This window comes from Sinohyriopsis cumingii, chromosome 16 (genome assembly GCF_028554795.1).
Source record: "Sinohyriopsis cumingii isolate HCF-2022 chromosome 16, ASM2855479v2, whole genome shotgun sequence".
NCBI classification, from domain to species: Eukaryota; Metazoa; Mollusca; class Bivalvia; order Unionida; family Unionidae; genus Sinohyriopsis; species Sinohyriopsis cumingii.
The window spans coordinates 48641780-48658710 of NC_142976.1; the positions used below are offsets into that span (position 1 = coordinate 48641780).

The window sequence follows — 16931 nt, forward strand, 5'->3', positions numbered from 1 at the left end:
GTGGAACTGGTCTCAATGCAGACGGAATGTTTGGGTAGACTATTCTCGACTTCTTTCGCTTCGTTATTCCGCCGGAAAGAGGAGGAACCAAGCAGAAGTAACAGTCATTTAGGTGGTTGCTTGGCTCTCTCCACACCATTGGGACTGCAAACGGCATTGATGACCTTTTGCAATTCAACCATTGTGAAAGCTGTGTTGTACATGTAGCACAGCATATATGCGGAGCCCAAGGCTTGTCTTGGTCACCAACCTTGCATCCGAAGTAAAGATGATATGCCTTCTTCACTTGAGAATTGATACTTTTCTTCTGGTTGGCAAATGTCACTTCCCCACAAATATAGCAAAAATTGTCCGCGGTATTAACACACTTTCGAGGCATTACTGTTCTTTATTGTACGTAAATGGATAAAATAATAAGTTTTATGTAACAGTAGCTTGAACTGTCTCGCACAACGTCTAAAATATTTTAAATGCTGAACCTATCTGATTGGGCTTTATATAGTACACTGCTTACGTCAGCTTCAGCAGCCGCCTGGCATTAGTATAATAGGCCTACACATGTATAGTACACTGCTGACGTCAACTTACTTCAGCAGCCGCATGGCATTAGTATTGCATTGCATCAGAAAATGATGCAATCAACTGTGGATGATGTGAGCATGATGGTATTATGCAATGTTACATCATTATTCCGGATGTTGCTGCAGTCCTACTAGAGAAATTTACACAGTGAAACATAGAAAATGAGGTATATGAATATCTTCAAAACGAGAGCCAATACAAATTTTTCACGGTTATATTCGTGTTCGGTACACCAAAATACTACAGATTAGGGCCTTTTCAAGTCAGTAATGATTTCACTGTTGACCAGTGTAAGAGGAGCAACACATGAAATCCAATTGATGTCGCTAGGACAAAGCACCGATATAGCTGTTTGATCCGCCAAGGTGTAGATATGGTTGTCGGAACCTTAGCTTTGTGAAGATGCCGAACTTTGGTTTCCGCCGGTTTCTTTCGAGAACGCAAACTCTTGTTTGTACCTCATTTTTCAAAGGAATAGAGAAAGCAAAGGAGAAATTATTACACGCACTGAGCTGAACTGCAGTGGCTCAGAGGTTAGCACGCCGAACCCTACCATCGGACCAGCGTTGGTTTGCTGGTGTGGTGTGTCCTTAGGCAAGGCACTTTATTCCAGTTGCCTCGGCTTCTAAATAACCTACTTGTCTTGCTGTGAACACCAAACGAAACCAAAGCTTTGAGCCAGCAATGCTAGCACTTGTATTGTTAACTGTCATAATTTGTAGCGATGAAACGACAACTGAAAATGAGGTTCTTGAGAAGGAAGTACGGTCTGTTTCGAAAGCGTCATTCAACACCATTCCTTGACGTAATGCACCACTTTGTATTGTTTCCCGTACAGAAGAGCGCCGATTTCAAGATGGCAAAAAAAAAACTTGTTTTCAATTTTATTTTTGTACCCATTACAATTGTGAATGTAAGCAGTTTGGAGCATGTCCGTATACGTCAGTGGTCTGTAGTCAAGCTTGCATTATGAAAGAAAAGGTGCTAAATTTTCAAAGCAGAATTTTTAGCGTTTGATTCGGGTTACTACTGTAATATTCTAATTGCATTAAGATATTCTAATTTTTTTTTTTTCTTGTTTCCATTTCTAGGAACTTCGCAAGATCAAAAGGGAGCTGGACGTTAAGTTTGGAGATCAAGTTTATAGAGGTTTGTTTGTTAGACTTTTATTTTTATATATATATTTCCTGTTTGCAATAATGACACCTATACTTATGAAAAACAAATTAACTTTTTCTCAACGTTTTATAAAATTATTGTAAGTGTTAATAACATTTCGAATCTGTTATGACATTACGAAATAAGATTATTGTTCTACTTAATTAATCGTTGTTTTGGAGTCTAACGCCATTTCTCCTACAAAATATACTATAGATGGTGGCAAGTATAACTTGTGCAGGAAAACCTGGTAAAACCCACCGACCAAAGGGAAGCTATTGGCAAGCTTTCTCGCATACTCATTGTTTGAAAGGTTTGTATTTCATTCATAGAATTAGTAAGAACACATTGCGAAGAATGAACAATTTTTATGGCTCAAATGTCAGTAATATTCTTAATATAAAAGTAGAAGATTTGTCTAAAGTTGTTTTTTCTCCTTAAAAGGTCAGTTTTTCTTTTGTCAAATAAAAGTCGCATATTATATCAATACACTGATCATTATACATAACCTGTTGAGTTTGTATACATTTCCGAATCCGTCGTACAGGGTTCTGGTTCAGTCCAGAGTGCGATTTCACCAGATGGTGTATAAACAGGAGTCAGGAGTTGGTTGAGGGGACAGTCACCGTCAAGCTATATAAGGGATCCGTTAACGTGGTTGGAAGGAAATCCCCCTTATCACTGTATAGCGAGGAGCTGGTCAGGTACAAATGTATTTTGTTACTATATCTTTAGCCTGTGTTTTAAAGAGAACGTCTTTTCTTCTTTTATTTAGATATTCTTTTGGTTACGTTTAGCCTCCAGTACCCCTCCCTCCTCATTTTCCATATAATCTGAGTTTTCGGCCACATTTAATATCAGAGGCCTAACTTATGACGCCATACAGTCACCTTACACACATAAGTTTACCATTTCGCTCACGTCATATTTAGATATGTGAATATAAACCACCATCATGAATTGTTGATCCACAAGTTGACACTGCCTCGTTTTCAAACGAATTATATAATTGTTCTGGGCACGTGTATAGCAGATGTGTATAATGTCTATGGTCCAATTTTATGTGCATGGTTTGGTGGGTATCTAAAAGTTTCATTTGATTCATTATGTTCGTATATATTTGTTAGCTTGATGAATAAGTTACACAACAACGCGCACGTAGGCACACACACCAATACCACCACTACCATCATCACCACCATTGCTATAATACAAATTTTTTCAATTATCACGCTTTGAATCGAGTGAGTCCGCTCGAAGCACCACTCCTACGTCTGCCAATACATTACTGTACGAAGCAACGTAAACAAACTGAAACTTAACCGAAAAGTGAAATATCTGAAGCGAGATGTTTAATGCCTGATCTAATTTTCTATATAAATGATTGGACTGACGACATGATGGAGTGGCCAAATCACGTGACAGTAACATTTACAACTAGTTAATCGCATCGAAAGCAGTTGACGGAAAAGAAATGAAGAATTTTAAAAACTTACAAACTTATAACTATTTCCAGAGTGGAAATGTGGATACAGTTTTGTACAGTAAATCGAACTTGGAGAATACAATTATCATGAAAAGAGAGATACGCCCATCACAGTCAGTAAATAAAGTTAACGAAGCTTATGTTAATTTTGTACCATGGAGGGGTTTGATGAGAATGGGTGATGTACATGTATGCTGGACAAAGGTCTCTCATACAGTCATGTCGACCATTTGTTGTGGAAAATTGAAAATGCTCTGAGACGTAATCTTATTGGGGTCAGTTGTACTGATAAGACAGCTAAGTGGAACAGAGGTACGAAGAAAAATATTGAACCGGTACCCATTGCAAATATTAATTTTTAAAACAAATTGTTGACAGCCCCATTAAAGATGACAGAGAAGTAGTACATGTTGCCCGAAACACATCTTTTTATTTGACAAGGAAGAGTTTAAAACCGCTGTTGACAATTCAGAACGTAAAGCTTTATTTTAAATGAAAGAACAGCAATGAACAAAAGTTGCACAAGTGAACCTTCGAACTGTACAGGTGATACATGACTTCATGATCGTAGCAGGCATGAAAGCTTATCTTCTTCTTGGAAAAAAGTATATACGCCTGGATGCAGATTGTAATGCTATTTGTTATTGAAGAATAACTGCAGAAGGCGTTCTATACTATTTATTAAATAAAAGACATAAGTAGAATTAGGAATGGGAGTAAAGACTGCCCTTAAAGTATTTTTCCCATGGAACATAAATCATAGTGAATGTATAACATGAACCAGCTGTTGGTGTGTGTCATTTCTAATCCATTACTTTTACTGTCGAGTGATATTATAAAGCTAATTAGACTAAGGCTTAAATTACATGTCCCCTCCTGCGAAAGTTAACATTAAAACGAAACGTGATATGATGCCCGCATTTCTAAAGAAGCTACCTGAACTTCATTTTTACAAGTTCAGTCTTTCAGGTGATTTTTACAGTCTTCTCGAACGTGTGAAATATCCGTTTTGACTGGTTGGCACTGCTCTGTTTTCATCTGAGTCAGACAAAGTATCAGGGTTTGCAATAGTCACTCTGAGAGGCTCCGATAGTGAGGTAGGCATGGGAATTACATTTCTCCTATTACGCAGTATCTCTCCCTCGTCAGTTACTATCACGTATGAACAAGGTGTAAGATGCCTCAGATTTAACAATGCCTGAAGAAAAATGATCTTTATTCCATACTTTATTCCCTACCTGAAGTTTTTTCATATTTCGGGCGCGATGTCGACTATCATATTTTCTAGTTTGAGTTTGCCTTTGATAGTTTTCCGATTTCTTCAGTTTCATTCAATTCAGCAATTTCAGTTGTGTTTTGTTGCCATTAGCAAAGTAGTTTCTAATTTTCATCCCATCAGTAATTCAGCAGGGCTATATCCATTCGGTAATGGTGTTTTGCGATACGTCGAAAGAGTTATGTAGGGTCGTTTGCTTTTTTAATCATTCTTTCAATTTTTTGAACAGCTCTTTCGGCCAGACCATTGCTTAGTTGATATTTTGGACTACTTGTAAAATGCCCGAATCCGTAATTTATCGCAAATTTTTTGAGTATTGCGGATGTGTTTTGCGGACCAATATCTGAAACTGATACTTCTGGTATACCATGTCGCGCAAAGATTGATTTGAGATGATTCACAATTGCTTTTGAACCTTGGCCTTGCAATTTTGCTATTTTCATTAATCGTGAAAAATAATCAGTCACCAAGAGATATGTTTGACCATTCAGTTCAAGCAAGTCTGAAGCGACGTTTTGCCAAGGTCGACTTGGAAATTCATGGTTCAGCTTGATCTCTTAAGTTTTCGATGCAATTTTGGTAGGACTTTACCAAGTGTTCTAGCCGTGTGCTTAGTCGTTTCCACCAAAATGACGTGTTTTTTTGCGCGTTCTTAGTATTTAACTATGCCTTGGTGACCATCGTGAATTTTCTCCAGGATTTCTTTTTGAAGTGATTCTGGTACAACCAGGCGTGTACCTTTCATTAAAAAAAACAATTGAAATAACACCCATTTTTTCCATTCTATCCAACTCCTCTTGAACTTTATTCAGTAAAGGGATAGGAACCTTTCTTGGGATAGATCAGGCATATGGTTTGGCATTTTTTTCAAGAGTTACGTTAAAGAGCCATTCTGTTTTCTCTAGACCTTTTAACAAATTTGGGAATTACTCGCGATAATCCTTATTTACAGTTACAGATTTATCGTGAGTTTGCTTGAGTCTTGTGAATCACCTGCGTAACTCATCCATTATTGATTTAATAATTTGCCTGTTCAGCAGCTCACCCCCCCTCCCAATCTAAATTGCTGACATTTAGATACAAGCGAAATGTATTTTATGCTGACAATTGCTGACATTTAGATACGAGCGAAATGTATGTTATGCTGACAATTGCTGACATTTAGATACGAGCAAAATGTATTTTTTGGATTTCTGCACCTGTTCGTAAAGCGCGATATTTATAAAATAGCATACAGTTGTATTATACAAATAGATAAAATCTATCTCAATATATTTTAGTGGAAAATTACGTTCAATATAATGTAATAAAAATTACTTTTAATACAATTTAGAGAAAATATCAATGCTAATACTTTTACTTAAAAGTTCTGTCCTAATAGTTATCAATACTTACCAATTAAACTTATAGTAGGAAATTCACATTGTCATCTTTTCTTGATTTCATAACTTTTGAAAAAGTGGTCAACATAATTATGGCAAATATTTCAGTTTAATTTTAATTCTAATTAAAAACGATCGTGTACAGTATTTCTTCCTCAGATTTCTGCGTTGTTACGTTTTCGTCCCATATTGCCTAGTCGATAAAATAAATCAATTTGGAAATCTCTTCGAATACGATAGCACTGTGTTCGCGGACGCATTAACTGTAGAACAAAAATAACGTTTTGAACGAAAGGATCTCAAGGCTTTCGACATTTGGATAGATTGAGGAGATTATTTCATTCACATTTATCCATCAGTAGCTTTGTTTGAAGTGTTTGCAGTTTATCTTGGAAGTATATGCGTCTCATGCTATTTATTTATCATATTTATGGAAACATACGCATGTTCTATTCAGTTATACGAAATTCCTGACTTGGGGTCAAATAACGGCGAGATGTTGTAAGGACAACATTTGTTCGATGCCTATACTGATTAAAAAGATATTTGAATGGCTGTATGTCCACATATCAGATTCATAAATTGTTATTATAATATTTCGCTCAGTTTATATTATTATTATTGTTATTATTATTATTATTATCTCAAATTTAGTCTATTCTAACAAAATCATATTTGCATAATATCTACACAAAATCTTGATGGTTCTTTTTAACTGAAAAATCATCCGATTTGCTCATTATACCGACCATCTATTTATTCCGCAAGCGGAAACTGTTTTTTCATGTAATGATTTTCTTGGTTGATTTCTTGCGCACCCGGAAATAATTCCTCTTGTGTTTAGTTCGAACGGGCTATTGTTGATATCGAACAACGTATTATTTGTAGTTGTCTCTATGTACACACAGAGTTACAAAAATTAATAGATATACTGTTTATTCCGGTGAGGGAAATCCCACCGGAAAGTCAGAACCTGAGGCCAGGAACGAAGTTCAATTAGTTCATAATATATACAGTTCTACTTAACTGGAATTATAGCAATGTGCTTTATTGTGAGATTCAATTTAAGCATTTAAATTCCCCAAAATCCGTGTATTCCAAATCACCACGCGGCAAAGTTGGCGAATGAAATAAAAATCGTTTTGAAATACTCAAGGTTCCTCATTGTTTGTTTGTTTTTAAGATTAGGATTTTTAACGTAGCTTTAACAATTTTTCAATCATATCACTACGATGTCTGCAGTGTAACAGTTTATAGTGATGTCTCGCACTGGGGCATCATGCCGCAGACATGCGGCATGATGTGCCACCCAGACACATTATTCTGACACCAGGCCGACCAGTCCTAACACTAAGCTCTTAATGCTAAGCGCCAAGCGAGGCAGCTGTTAGTACCATTTTTGCAAGTCTTTGGTATGACTCGGCCGGGGATAGAACCCACGACCTCTCGCATCCGAGGCGGACGCTCTAACCACTAGGCCACCTCATTGTAACTGTATGCGTTGAATGTAGAAATAAACCGCTGCTGCTGTTTGTACTGATTATAGTACAGATCGACTCTAGGAGAGCTAGGAGGTTTCCAAATACAGAATGGGATGTCGTCTTTTTATTATTCTCTCTCTCTCTCTCTTTCTTTCTGTGTATATATATGTATATATATATATATATATATATATATATATATATATATATATATATATATAAATATATATATATATATATATATATATATATATATATATATATATATATATATATATATATATATATATATATATATATATACGCGTGAGATCTAAAAGATTCCAGGTAATTCACTGATAAAAGTTTTAAAGCTATAGGACACAAAATGGTGAGGGATGGTTAAAATATTCCTATTTGCTTTTTTCATGCTAACGTAATTTTTATAATTTCCTTTTTTTTCTGATGCAGCATGAATGTGCAGGGAGACTATGATCCTGTTGATGCCAATGGGTTTATCAGGGTAAACGCTTTGAGGTATGGCATACATAAATAAATAAATAAAGAAACAAAGAAACAAATAAATAAATAAAAAAATGTGTCATTAAATTGACCTTTATTGCTTAATTTTTCATGTTATCATATAAATAAATGTCAGTGAACCAGATCTATATTTCCATTTACATATATATATATATATATATATATATATATATATATATATATATATGTATATGTATGTGTGTGTGTGTGTCAGAGCACCAGGTCTATATTTCCATTTGCTTATAGATAAAAGTCAGTGAACTAATAAGTCAGTATTTCCATTTTATTTCTATGTTGTCTTCATCTTATAAATACAGGTCAGCGAACCACAAATATATTTCCATCTCATTCATCTTATAAATACGTCTGTGAACCTAGTCTGTACTACCGTTTGCTTTCTATGTCGTTTTCATCGGATTGACTGAGACATTATTTCTAAATCATTTGCTTTATCGAAGAAAATGAAATTATTTGACTGTGTTGAAATATGTTTTGCAGATTGAGAGAGTATCAACGTCTTCGAAAACACAAAGATGGAAAATAAAGGAGTTGATGAAGTTAGGACAGGATGACAATGGAGTTTCTTATCGTGCAGGGGTATTAGTTCTGAGGCGGTTTAACAGTCCATGCATTTTCAAACAGATAACAGACTTGTTCGACAGCGTTTCCTGTTTCATACTGCGTTATTACGTGTACGCGCTCAAAGATTCATATGTATGTTATAGACTTTTGTTACATTACAGCGGTAAATGCCAAACGTTTGCTTGAAATTTCTCGCAGCTGCAATCATTACTCACTATATCTACAAGATCCTTCTAAAGTGAAATGAATTATAAACTATCTTCTTGACTCTGTTTATTAGATCTTATTAATGTAACAAAAACATAAACTGTGTTGTTTACTCGTTGTATGTACTAGAGCATATTAATGTAAAAAAAATCTTAAACTAAGTTATTGACTCTCTGTGTCTACTAGATCTTTTTATTGTAACAAGAACCATAAACTGTGTTCTTGACTCTCTGTGCGTACTAGATCTTTTTAATGTAACAACAACCATAAACTGTTCTTGACTCTGTGTCTACTAGAGCTTTTTAATGTAACAAGAACCATAAACTGTGTTCTTGACTCTCTGTGTCTACTAGATTTTTTTAATGTAACAATAGCCATAAACTGTGTTCTTGACTTTCTGTGCCTATTAGATCTTTTTAATGTAACAACAACCATAAACTGTTCTTGACTGTCTGTGTCTACTAGAGCTTTTTAATGTAACAAGAACCATAAACTGTGTTATTGACTCTCTGTGTCTACTAGATTTTTTTAATGTAACAATAGCCATAAACTGTGTTCTTGACTTTCTGTGCCTATTAGATCTTTTTAATGCAACAACAACCATAAACTGTTCTTGACTGTCTGTGTCTACTAGAGCTTTTTAATGTAACAAGAACCATAAACTGTGTTCTTGACTCTCTGTGTCTACTAGATCTTTTTAATGTAACAAGAACCATAAATTGTGTTCTTGACTCTCTGTGTCTACTAGATCTTTTTAATGTAACAACAACCATAAACTGTTCTTGACTCTGTGTCTACTAGAGCTTTTTAATGTAACAGGGACCAGAAACTGTGTTCTTTACTTTAGCATGTACTAGACCTTATTTAAGGAACAATATTTAAAAATTGTTCTTTACCCTCTGTACGTAGCTGGATCGTATTTAAACAACATTAGCACCATCACTGATCAAGTACCTGAAATGGAACGTATCAGCGTGGGCATTATACATCACTCAGAGAGAGAGAGAGAGACAGACAGAGACAGAGAGAGGTCTTGGGTTGGGTTGGCTAACTCAGATTCCAGAAGAGTTGAAAAAGAAAAAGAAAGCGTTGTTCCTTCAAATCGATGGCGCTTAGTATCATGTTGCACTTAATTTCAGAATTAATTTTCATACTGTTGTTATTATTCTTTTGTTGTTGTTGTTGTTGCCATTGTATTATCGAGTAATCAAGCAAAACACATTTTCTTTTCCAACTCAACATACTAGTGAGTCGTATAAAAATTTCCCTTACAAGTGAAAAGTACGAAATATATCGTAGTTATCCGATAGGACATTTCATGTCCTACAAACTGCATCGTCTTTAAGATGCATCCGTGTCTAAATTATCATTTACATTTATGCTGAGTCATCAGTTTGATTAAGCTGATTCATCACGTTGATTTATTCAGCAACTGAGAGCATAAAGATTCATTCTGTTGGTGTACGAAAAGCATGACTCGTTCACAATGAACCTAATATTCTTTGACTGTTATCTAACATAAATTGTGACAGAAATATATGGATAAATAAATATCTTTATCTACATATTGTTGTCTTTTCACTTATTTTAGGCAATAATGAAAATTGTAAGTATACATGTATATGAGTGATGTTTGTATTATACCCTAACAAGCCCCAGAATGCTTCAAGTCCATTTCTAATACTACTAGGAATTACAAAAATATAAGACAGAATTTAGCATAAGTTTCACTATGGAATGCACAGCGATGATATAACGTTTGCAGGAAAACAAGGATTTATGGGAAAATGAAATTTCTTTTTAGGGCAACAAGGTGACTTCCTTATCAGAGGAAGATGTATTTAAATAGAACATTTCCTAGAGGAAAGAATAACTGCTACAAACCGATCACATGTAAAATTGTATATTTTGGAGAAAGTTCCATTACCTCGGCATAAAAGAAAAAAGAAGAAAAGAGTGCCATATGCAAACCTAATCGTTCTGAACTGTAACTTGTTCATATTTCAATCAACCATATACCAATACGTAATTTACGAGAATGATTCCATTCCGCAAATTTTACCCCAAATCGATTCTAGTGCTGTTTACAACCGTGAGTACATGCTAGCTATTAACGTTTGATCTCATCTTTCGACTGCGACATGTTAAAGTTTCTTTAAATATACCATCCAAAATCCATAGAGACGTTTTATTGAATCAAGGCTTCAATAAAGTTTAATGAGAACACAGCGACATGTTAAAGTTTCTTTAAATATACAATCGAACATCCGGAGAAACGTTTTATTGAATCAATGCTTCAATAACGTTTAATGAGAACACTGCGACATGTTAAAGTTTCTTTAAATATACCATCGAACATCCGTAGAGACGTTTTATTAAATCAATGCTTCAATAACATTTAATGAGAACACTGCGACATTTAAATTTCGGCAAATGCTTAATGTGTAACTGAATCACTAATTATATTTCTTGGTTTCTATTATATTTTTAGAACAATGTTAAACATAACTAACCTAATAAATGAATGTTCTTTACATAAATGTCAACAAATCGTATCACTTACACATCATATATGGATGTAATTATTTCTAGTTTGTAATTCTTTTTCAAGACCTTATTTGACCTATTTCTGGGAATGCTGTTACCAAATATAAAGTGAATTTGTACTGCTAAATTTTGTATCATACGCATGTATTTAAGTGTTCGGTATCGAATGTTCCACGAAGACGAATCTATTTGTATCTTGATGCTGCAGCTAATGCAGTTTTTATACAAACTCGCGTGAGTAGTGAATCGGGCCTCTTTGGGGATAATGGAAATCTCAGTCAGAAAGGTGTCCCGGCTCTTTGGGGACAATGGGACTTTAACGTGGGGATTACAGGACCGGCACTTTGGGGACAATGTGGTTTTAACATGGAAATATTGGGCCTGTATAGGGACAAAAATATTGTGTCCGTCTTAGGACAATAGGAATGGAAGAGGTGGGGAGATGTCATGGTACTAGACATTAGCAGCAATGTCCGCCAGGCGTTATATACAGTTATATGTCCCGCCCCTCCAGGCATTATATAATGTTACGTGTCCCGCTCCGCCTGGCGTTATAGAAAGTTATATGTCCCGCCCATGCAAGCGTTAAAGTTTTCACGGCGATTCACGGACAGTGAGAATTACCATTACAGAACACCTGGGACGATATACGGACAAGAGGAAATTTAACATGGGAAATTTAAGATGGGTAGGACTATAGACGGACAAGGGGAATTTAACATGAGTGGGATACTCTACAGACAAGGGGAATTGAACAACGTGAATGCATAGCGACAATGGATTGGGACTGTCGACGGACAAGGGGAAATGAACAGGAGGGAATATTTTAAGGACAATGTGAATTACATGGAAAGACCCCCTGGGAAGGTTCACGGACATAATTCATACGGACAAAAGATTGGGCCTGTATAGCGACAAAACATATTGGGTCTGTATAGGGACAATGTGAATGGAACAGGTGGGGTGACGTCACAGTACTGGATATTGTCAACAATGTTGCAATAGACCATTTTTAATGAGATCCTCATGAATATTAATGCTTCGTGAAAATGAGGCTAAGCTAGGCAGATCGAGAAAAAATGGCGTTCTACTGTACATCGAGTAACGATCTGAGTTGTTTGAGAGCTATTTCTTTTGCATTCGTTGAGAATTTTATCACGGGTGTCTCCAAAAAAACAATAAACCATGAGTTAGTTGCAATAATTAGTTGTCAAAAAATTCAAACAATTATTTCAGCGCAGGCCATTGAAATTATAACACTATAGTATAAAAAAGCCAGAATATGCAAGAAAAAAGGGAGGAAAAAAATCACACACACACATACATATATCACCCAGTCACATTATCCTGACACCAGGCCGACAAGTCCTAACACTAACCTCTTAATGCTGAACGCCCAGCGAGGCATCTGTTAGTACCAATTTTGTAATTGGTATGACACGGCCGGGGATAGAACCCACGACCTCCTGCATCCGAGGACGACGCTCGAACCACTAGGCCACCGGAGCGTTACACACACACACACACACACACACACACACACACATATATATATATATATATATATATATATATATATATATATATATATATATATATATATATATATATATATATATATATATATATATATATATATATATATATATATATATATATATATATCGTTCGGTTGAAAGAAAATACAAACACACCAACAATCATTTAGTTTCCTATCTTAAAATTCGGCCTCTCATCACGACGTATTGCAGCAATTCATTTTCTACGAAGCTCCATCTTCCTTTCGGATGAAAATTCTGTGAATTCTAGCATCGGCATTGCACAACGGAACACAACAATATTCGTCACGATATTTTCACTTTCCAGTATCAATTGTAGCAACCATAGTTGCGAGGTAAAATGAAGCTGGTTCCTAGCTTAGCATCGTTTTGGATTCGTTGACCCAGAGTCACATGAATATTATGAACACATTCTGAGAATGGTCTATTGGCTGACCTCAATCGGGATCCCGTACCGTTCATACAAAAAGCAAAAACATCGCCTGGTGATGCAGGAGATACATCTTGATTGACACAGACTAATAAACAAATACACAAACGTAGATTGATGAACATAAATCAACTAGTGCGTTTGTTAAGGAAAAAAAAATAACAATACATACAAACGTATGCAAACGCACACAAAAAATACAAACACACCCAAACACACACATACACACATACAGACACACAAACTTGTTTGTTATGGGAACATTGTTTTGGTTAAGGAAAGAAACAAACAAGCATACAGATAAACACGCACACGCATACCAACGTACGCTAATGCACACAAACACATACAAACACGTACACACACACACACTTTTTTTGTTAATGGATAAGTGTTTTGCTAAGGAAAGAAAACAAACACACATACAAACGTATGCGAACGCACACAAACACATACAAGCACACATGCAAACACTTTTTTGTTAAGGGATAAGTTTTTCTAAGGGAAGAAAACAAACACATGTACACACACAAAATTACGCAAACGCAAACAAACACACATGCAAACACATTTTGTTAAGGGATAAGTTTTTTTGTTAAGGGAAGAAAACCAACACACATACACGCACACGCACATACAAGCATTTTTTCTTAAGGGAACATAATTTGTTAAGGGAAGAAAGCAAACACATAGATACACACAAACACACACACACATACAAACAGACGCTAACGCAAACTAACACATACAAACACACACATACAAACACTTTTGTTATAGGATGTTTTCTGCTAAGGAAGGATAACAAACACACACACATACAAGCGTACGTGAACGCACACAAACACATACAAACACACACACATGCAACATTTTTGTTCAAGGGATAAGTTTCGTGCTAAAGGAAGAAAACAAACATACATACACACATACAAACGTCCGCAACCACACACAAACACATCCAAACACACAGAAGCGCACACACATACATACACACACACACACACACACACACACACACACACACACACACACACAAACGTACACTATCTTACAAAGCCAGAGAAACGAAGTGTTTATAGGCACACTTCTATATTTTAACTAACGAACACAAAGACAGATAAATAGTTTGGAAATTTGACAAGAATCCCTTTTCCAGATGGTTGAGGGTAACCCTGAAAAAGGCTGTTTTGTTAACTGGATTAGGGTAATTTTTGTATCGCCTAAGACTGTGTCCCCGTCTGGCTGCAGGCTTTCCCACATGATAGGGTCTGCTTCTTCGGAAAGAGAAGGAGAACTCTTTTGTATCCACACGGCAGTCCACAAAACCTCATTCTGGCTCCTGCTGTTGTTGCTGTTTATGAAGTCTGTACTTATCCGTCCATTCTTCTTGTTCCTTCTTGATTTCGTCCTTAACGGCCTCGTCTATCAGGTCATAGGCCACTTGCCTGACACGATGTAAATTCACGTGGGCTTCGTTCAGCTTGGCTAGCCATGGACACATCTTTATAGGTGGACGAGTCAATAATGGATGGTCAGACCGGAGATCGCCCCGATTTATAGGTCTCAAGCGCGGACGCGCTAGAAAACACGCATACGATTATTTTTAGGTGAGGTAGGTACGCTATACAGTTTATCTCAAGGTGAGGGATAGAAAGAAGTCAAAGAGCATATAATCACAGTGTTTTTGAAAGCAAACCACCAAAACCTTTTTTAAAACATAACAATTTTTATTCAAACAACCAACAACTAACAATAAAACAATTCATATAATATCAAAGAACACATTTTTGACAAGGTTGACAAAGTTGTAAAGTCAAGCTAGACTTCCACTGAGGGAGGTCATTGGACCATTTCCTAGCTAAAGACAAGATATATCCATAACAGTCACAAAACCATCGATCTAAATAAGTCACTAAATGTTCTAAGGGATATCCAAGACTGCGTTGATAAAGAAAATAATCTTGCCCATACACCATGGAATCTGTGCCTTGTAATTTCACGTTATTGAAGCGAGTTGTCTGAGCATTTCTTCACATAAAGTCGATGATGTCGTCTTCCAAAGGTGGTAATCCATACGAATCAAAGTATTCCATACAAGCATCGTGAGGAAACAAGACAGCTAAATGTTGTTCTTGTTCTGGCCATATGGACATGACAACCACGTCCTCTTCGTCTTTGTCTTTGGGTTCTGCTCCCACCATATCCTCCCATTCCATTTCCAAAGATTCTCTACCATTCAAAGAGGGATACGTGTCTTCCATAGCTTCTAATGGTCTAGAATGACTTCTCTTAAACTGTTGATTTATATCGTTTTGTCGAATTCGGCATACAATATGTCCAGATTTTATAGGGTGGAAATATCCCTCTTCGCTGCCTTGGTCTGGAGTGAAAGCAAAGGCCCACAGACTGTAGCCTCCTGCATATTCGTCGTACGAAATGCCGTGGCTGGTGTTGGTCCCTAGCTGTCCAGTGGCTTCGTACAGGGACAAGTTAGATCTCAAGTAATTCTTCTGCGCAAAGTTAGATACGAACGGTCTGGTACACAAGATTTTGCCATTTCGCCTGACTTCGATCTAGAACATTCTGTAGTGATTTGAGGGTTTCGTAGCTAACGATACCAACGATTAAAAGTTTGGGCAACTGTCCTTGGAACAGATGATCTTCAATCGTGGATCGGAGTCCATAGACAATGGTCAACGTTTTCACTTCCACGCGTCGAATAAGATACTTGGCGGTCGTTCTTCTCAATGTGTGGCTGATTTAATTTCCTACTATACGTAAAACTTCCATGCGTCGCACGTAGAATCTGGCTTCTTTGGATGATGGTTTGGTACTCGTTCACGTAAGCCATCAAATGGAAAACGATACTGCTGCGAGTCAATCACTGGCGGATATCCACCCGGTTCAGCAAATACTTTTCTTTCAAATATACGTCCAAATGCAAACAATCCATCTGTTCTAAACTACGTCAATGCAGGATTTTCTTTCGACGATAGTTAAAACCCACACTGCGAGAATCGTCATCTGCTGTCAGGACTGTTCTTGTCCACGCCTGCTGTGTCAGGTTTCCATACCACACAAGCATCCAGATGATTGTTCTTGGCCTCTTTTCCGTACGACATCAAGATATTTTCCAGGTACGTTTAGTAATGGTAAGTATCCATGCTGATGCTGAGGAGTTTGTTATTCAAGTACAAATCCACTTCGCTGAACAAGGAATGCACAAAATTGTTGACGGAAGCTACTCTAACATTGTCTCCCGGAACGGTGTCGTCCGTTTGTATCACTGAGTTATTTAGATCGATATAATCTTCAAACTGTCCTTTGATTTGAAATTATATGGGGGCTGAGGTCGACAAAGAGGACATGGGATTTTTGTATCGTCATCATGGTGGCATGGCAAACAGGTCCAGTTCCGACTTGGATCATTCGGAAGACTCTCGGTGCATCATTTTTTATCTTTGTGATTTAATAACTAAAAACTTCTAAGTCTCGGACGGTACTTCTTTTCTTGGTCTTTCTAGCTCTGTTGGTGTGACTTACTTTGGAGGGGTGTCTTCATCGTCTCTTTCAGCTTTGTCTTACCTGTGGCGTCAGGGAAGCAGGAATGGTTGACTCTGTAGCGTCCAGGGCATTTATATGAATTTCTCGTTGAACCAAAATGTCTTTACCAGTTTCAAGCAAGATACTTTTGCCTGCGTTCAAGAAGGCTTCTT

General features: G+C 36.6%; 1 protein-coding gene across 1 annotated transcript in view; it reads left to right on the plus strand.

Moving 5' to 3' along the window:
- Positions 1–10241, plus strand: part of LOC149780372 (argininosuccinate synthase-like) — a 48356-nt gene extending 38115 nt beyond the window's left edge. Inside the window, exons 11-14 of the mRNA XM_089937273.1 lie at positions 1674–1731; positions 2288–2444; positions 7816–7881; positions 8386–10241. Coding sequence (XP_089793399.1) covers positions 1674–1731; positions 2288–2444; positions 7816–7881; positions 8386–8431 — 327 coding nt within the window. The 3' untranslated portion in view covers positions 8432–10241. The remainder of the gene's footprint in view (positions 1–1673; positions 1732–2287; positions 2445–7815; positions 7882–8385) is intronic.
- The last annotated feature ends 6690 nt before the right edge of the window (positions 10242–16931 follow it).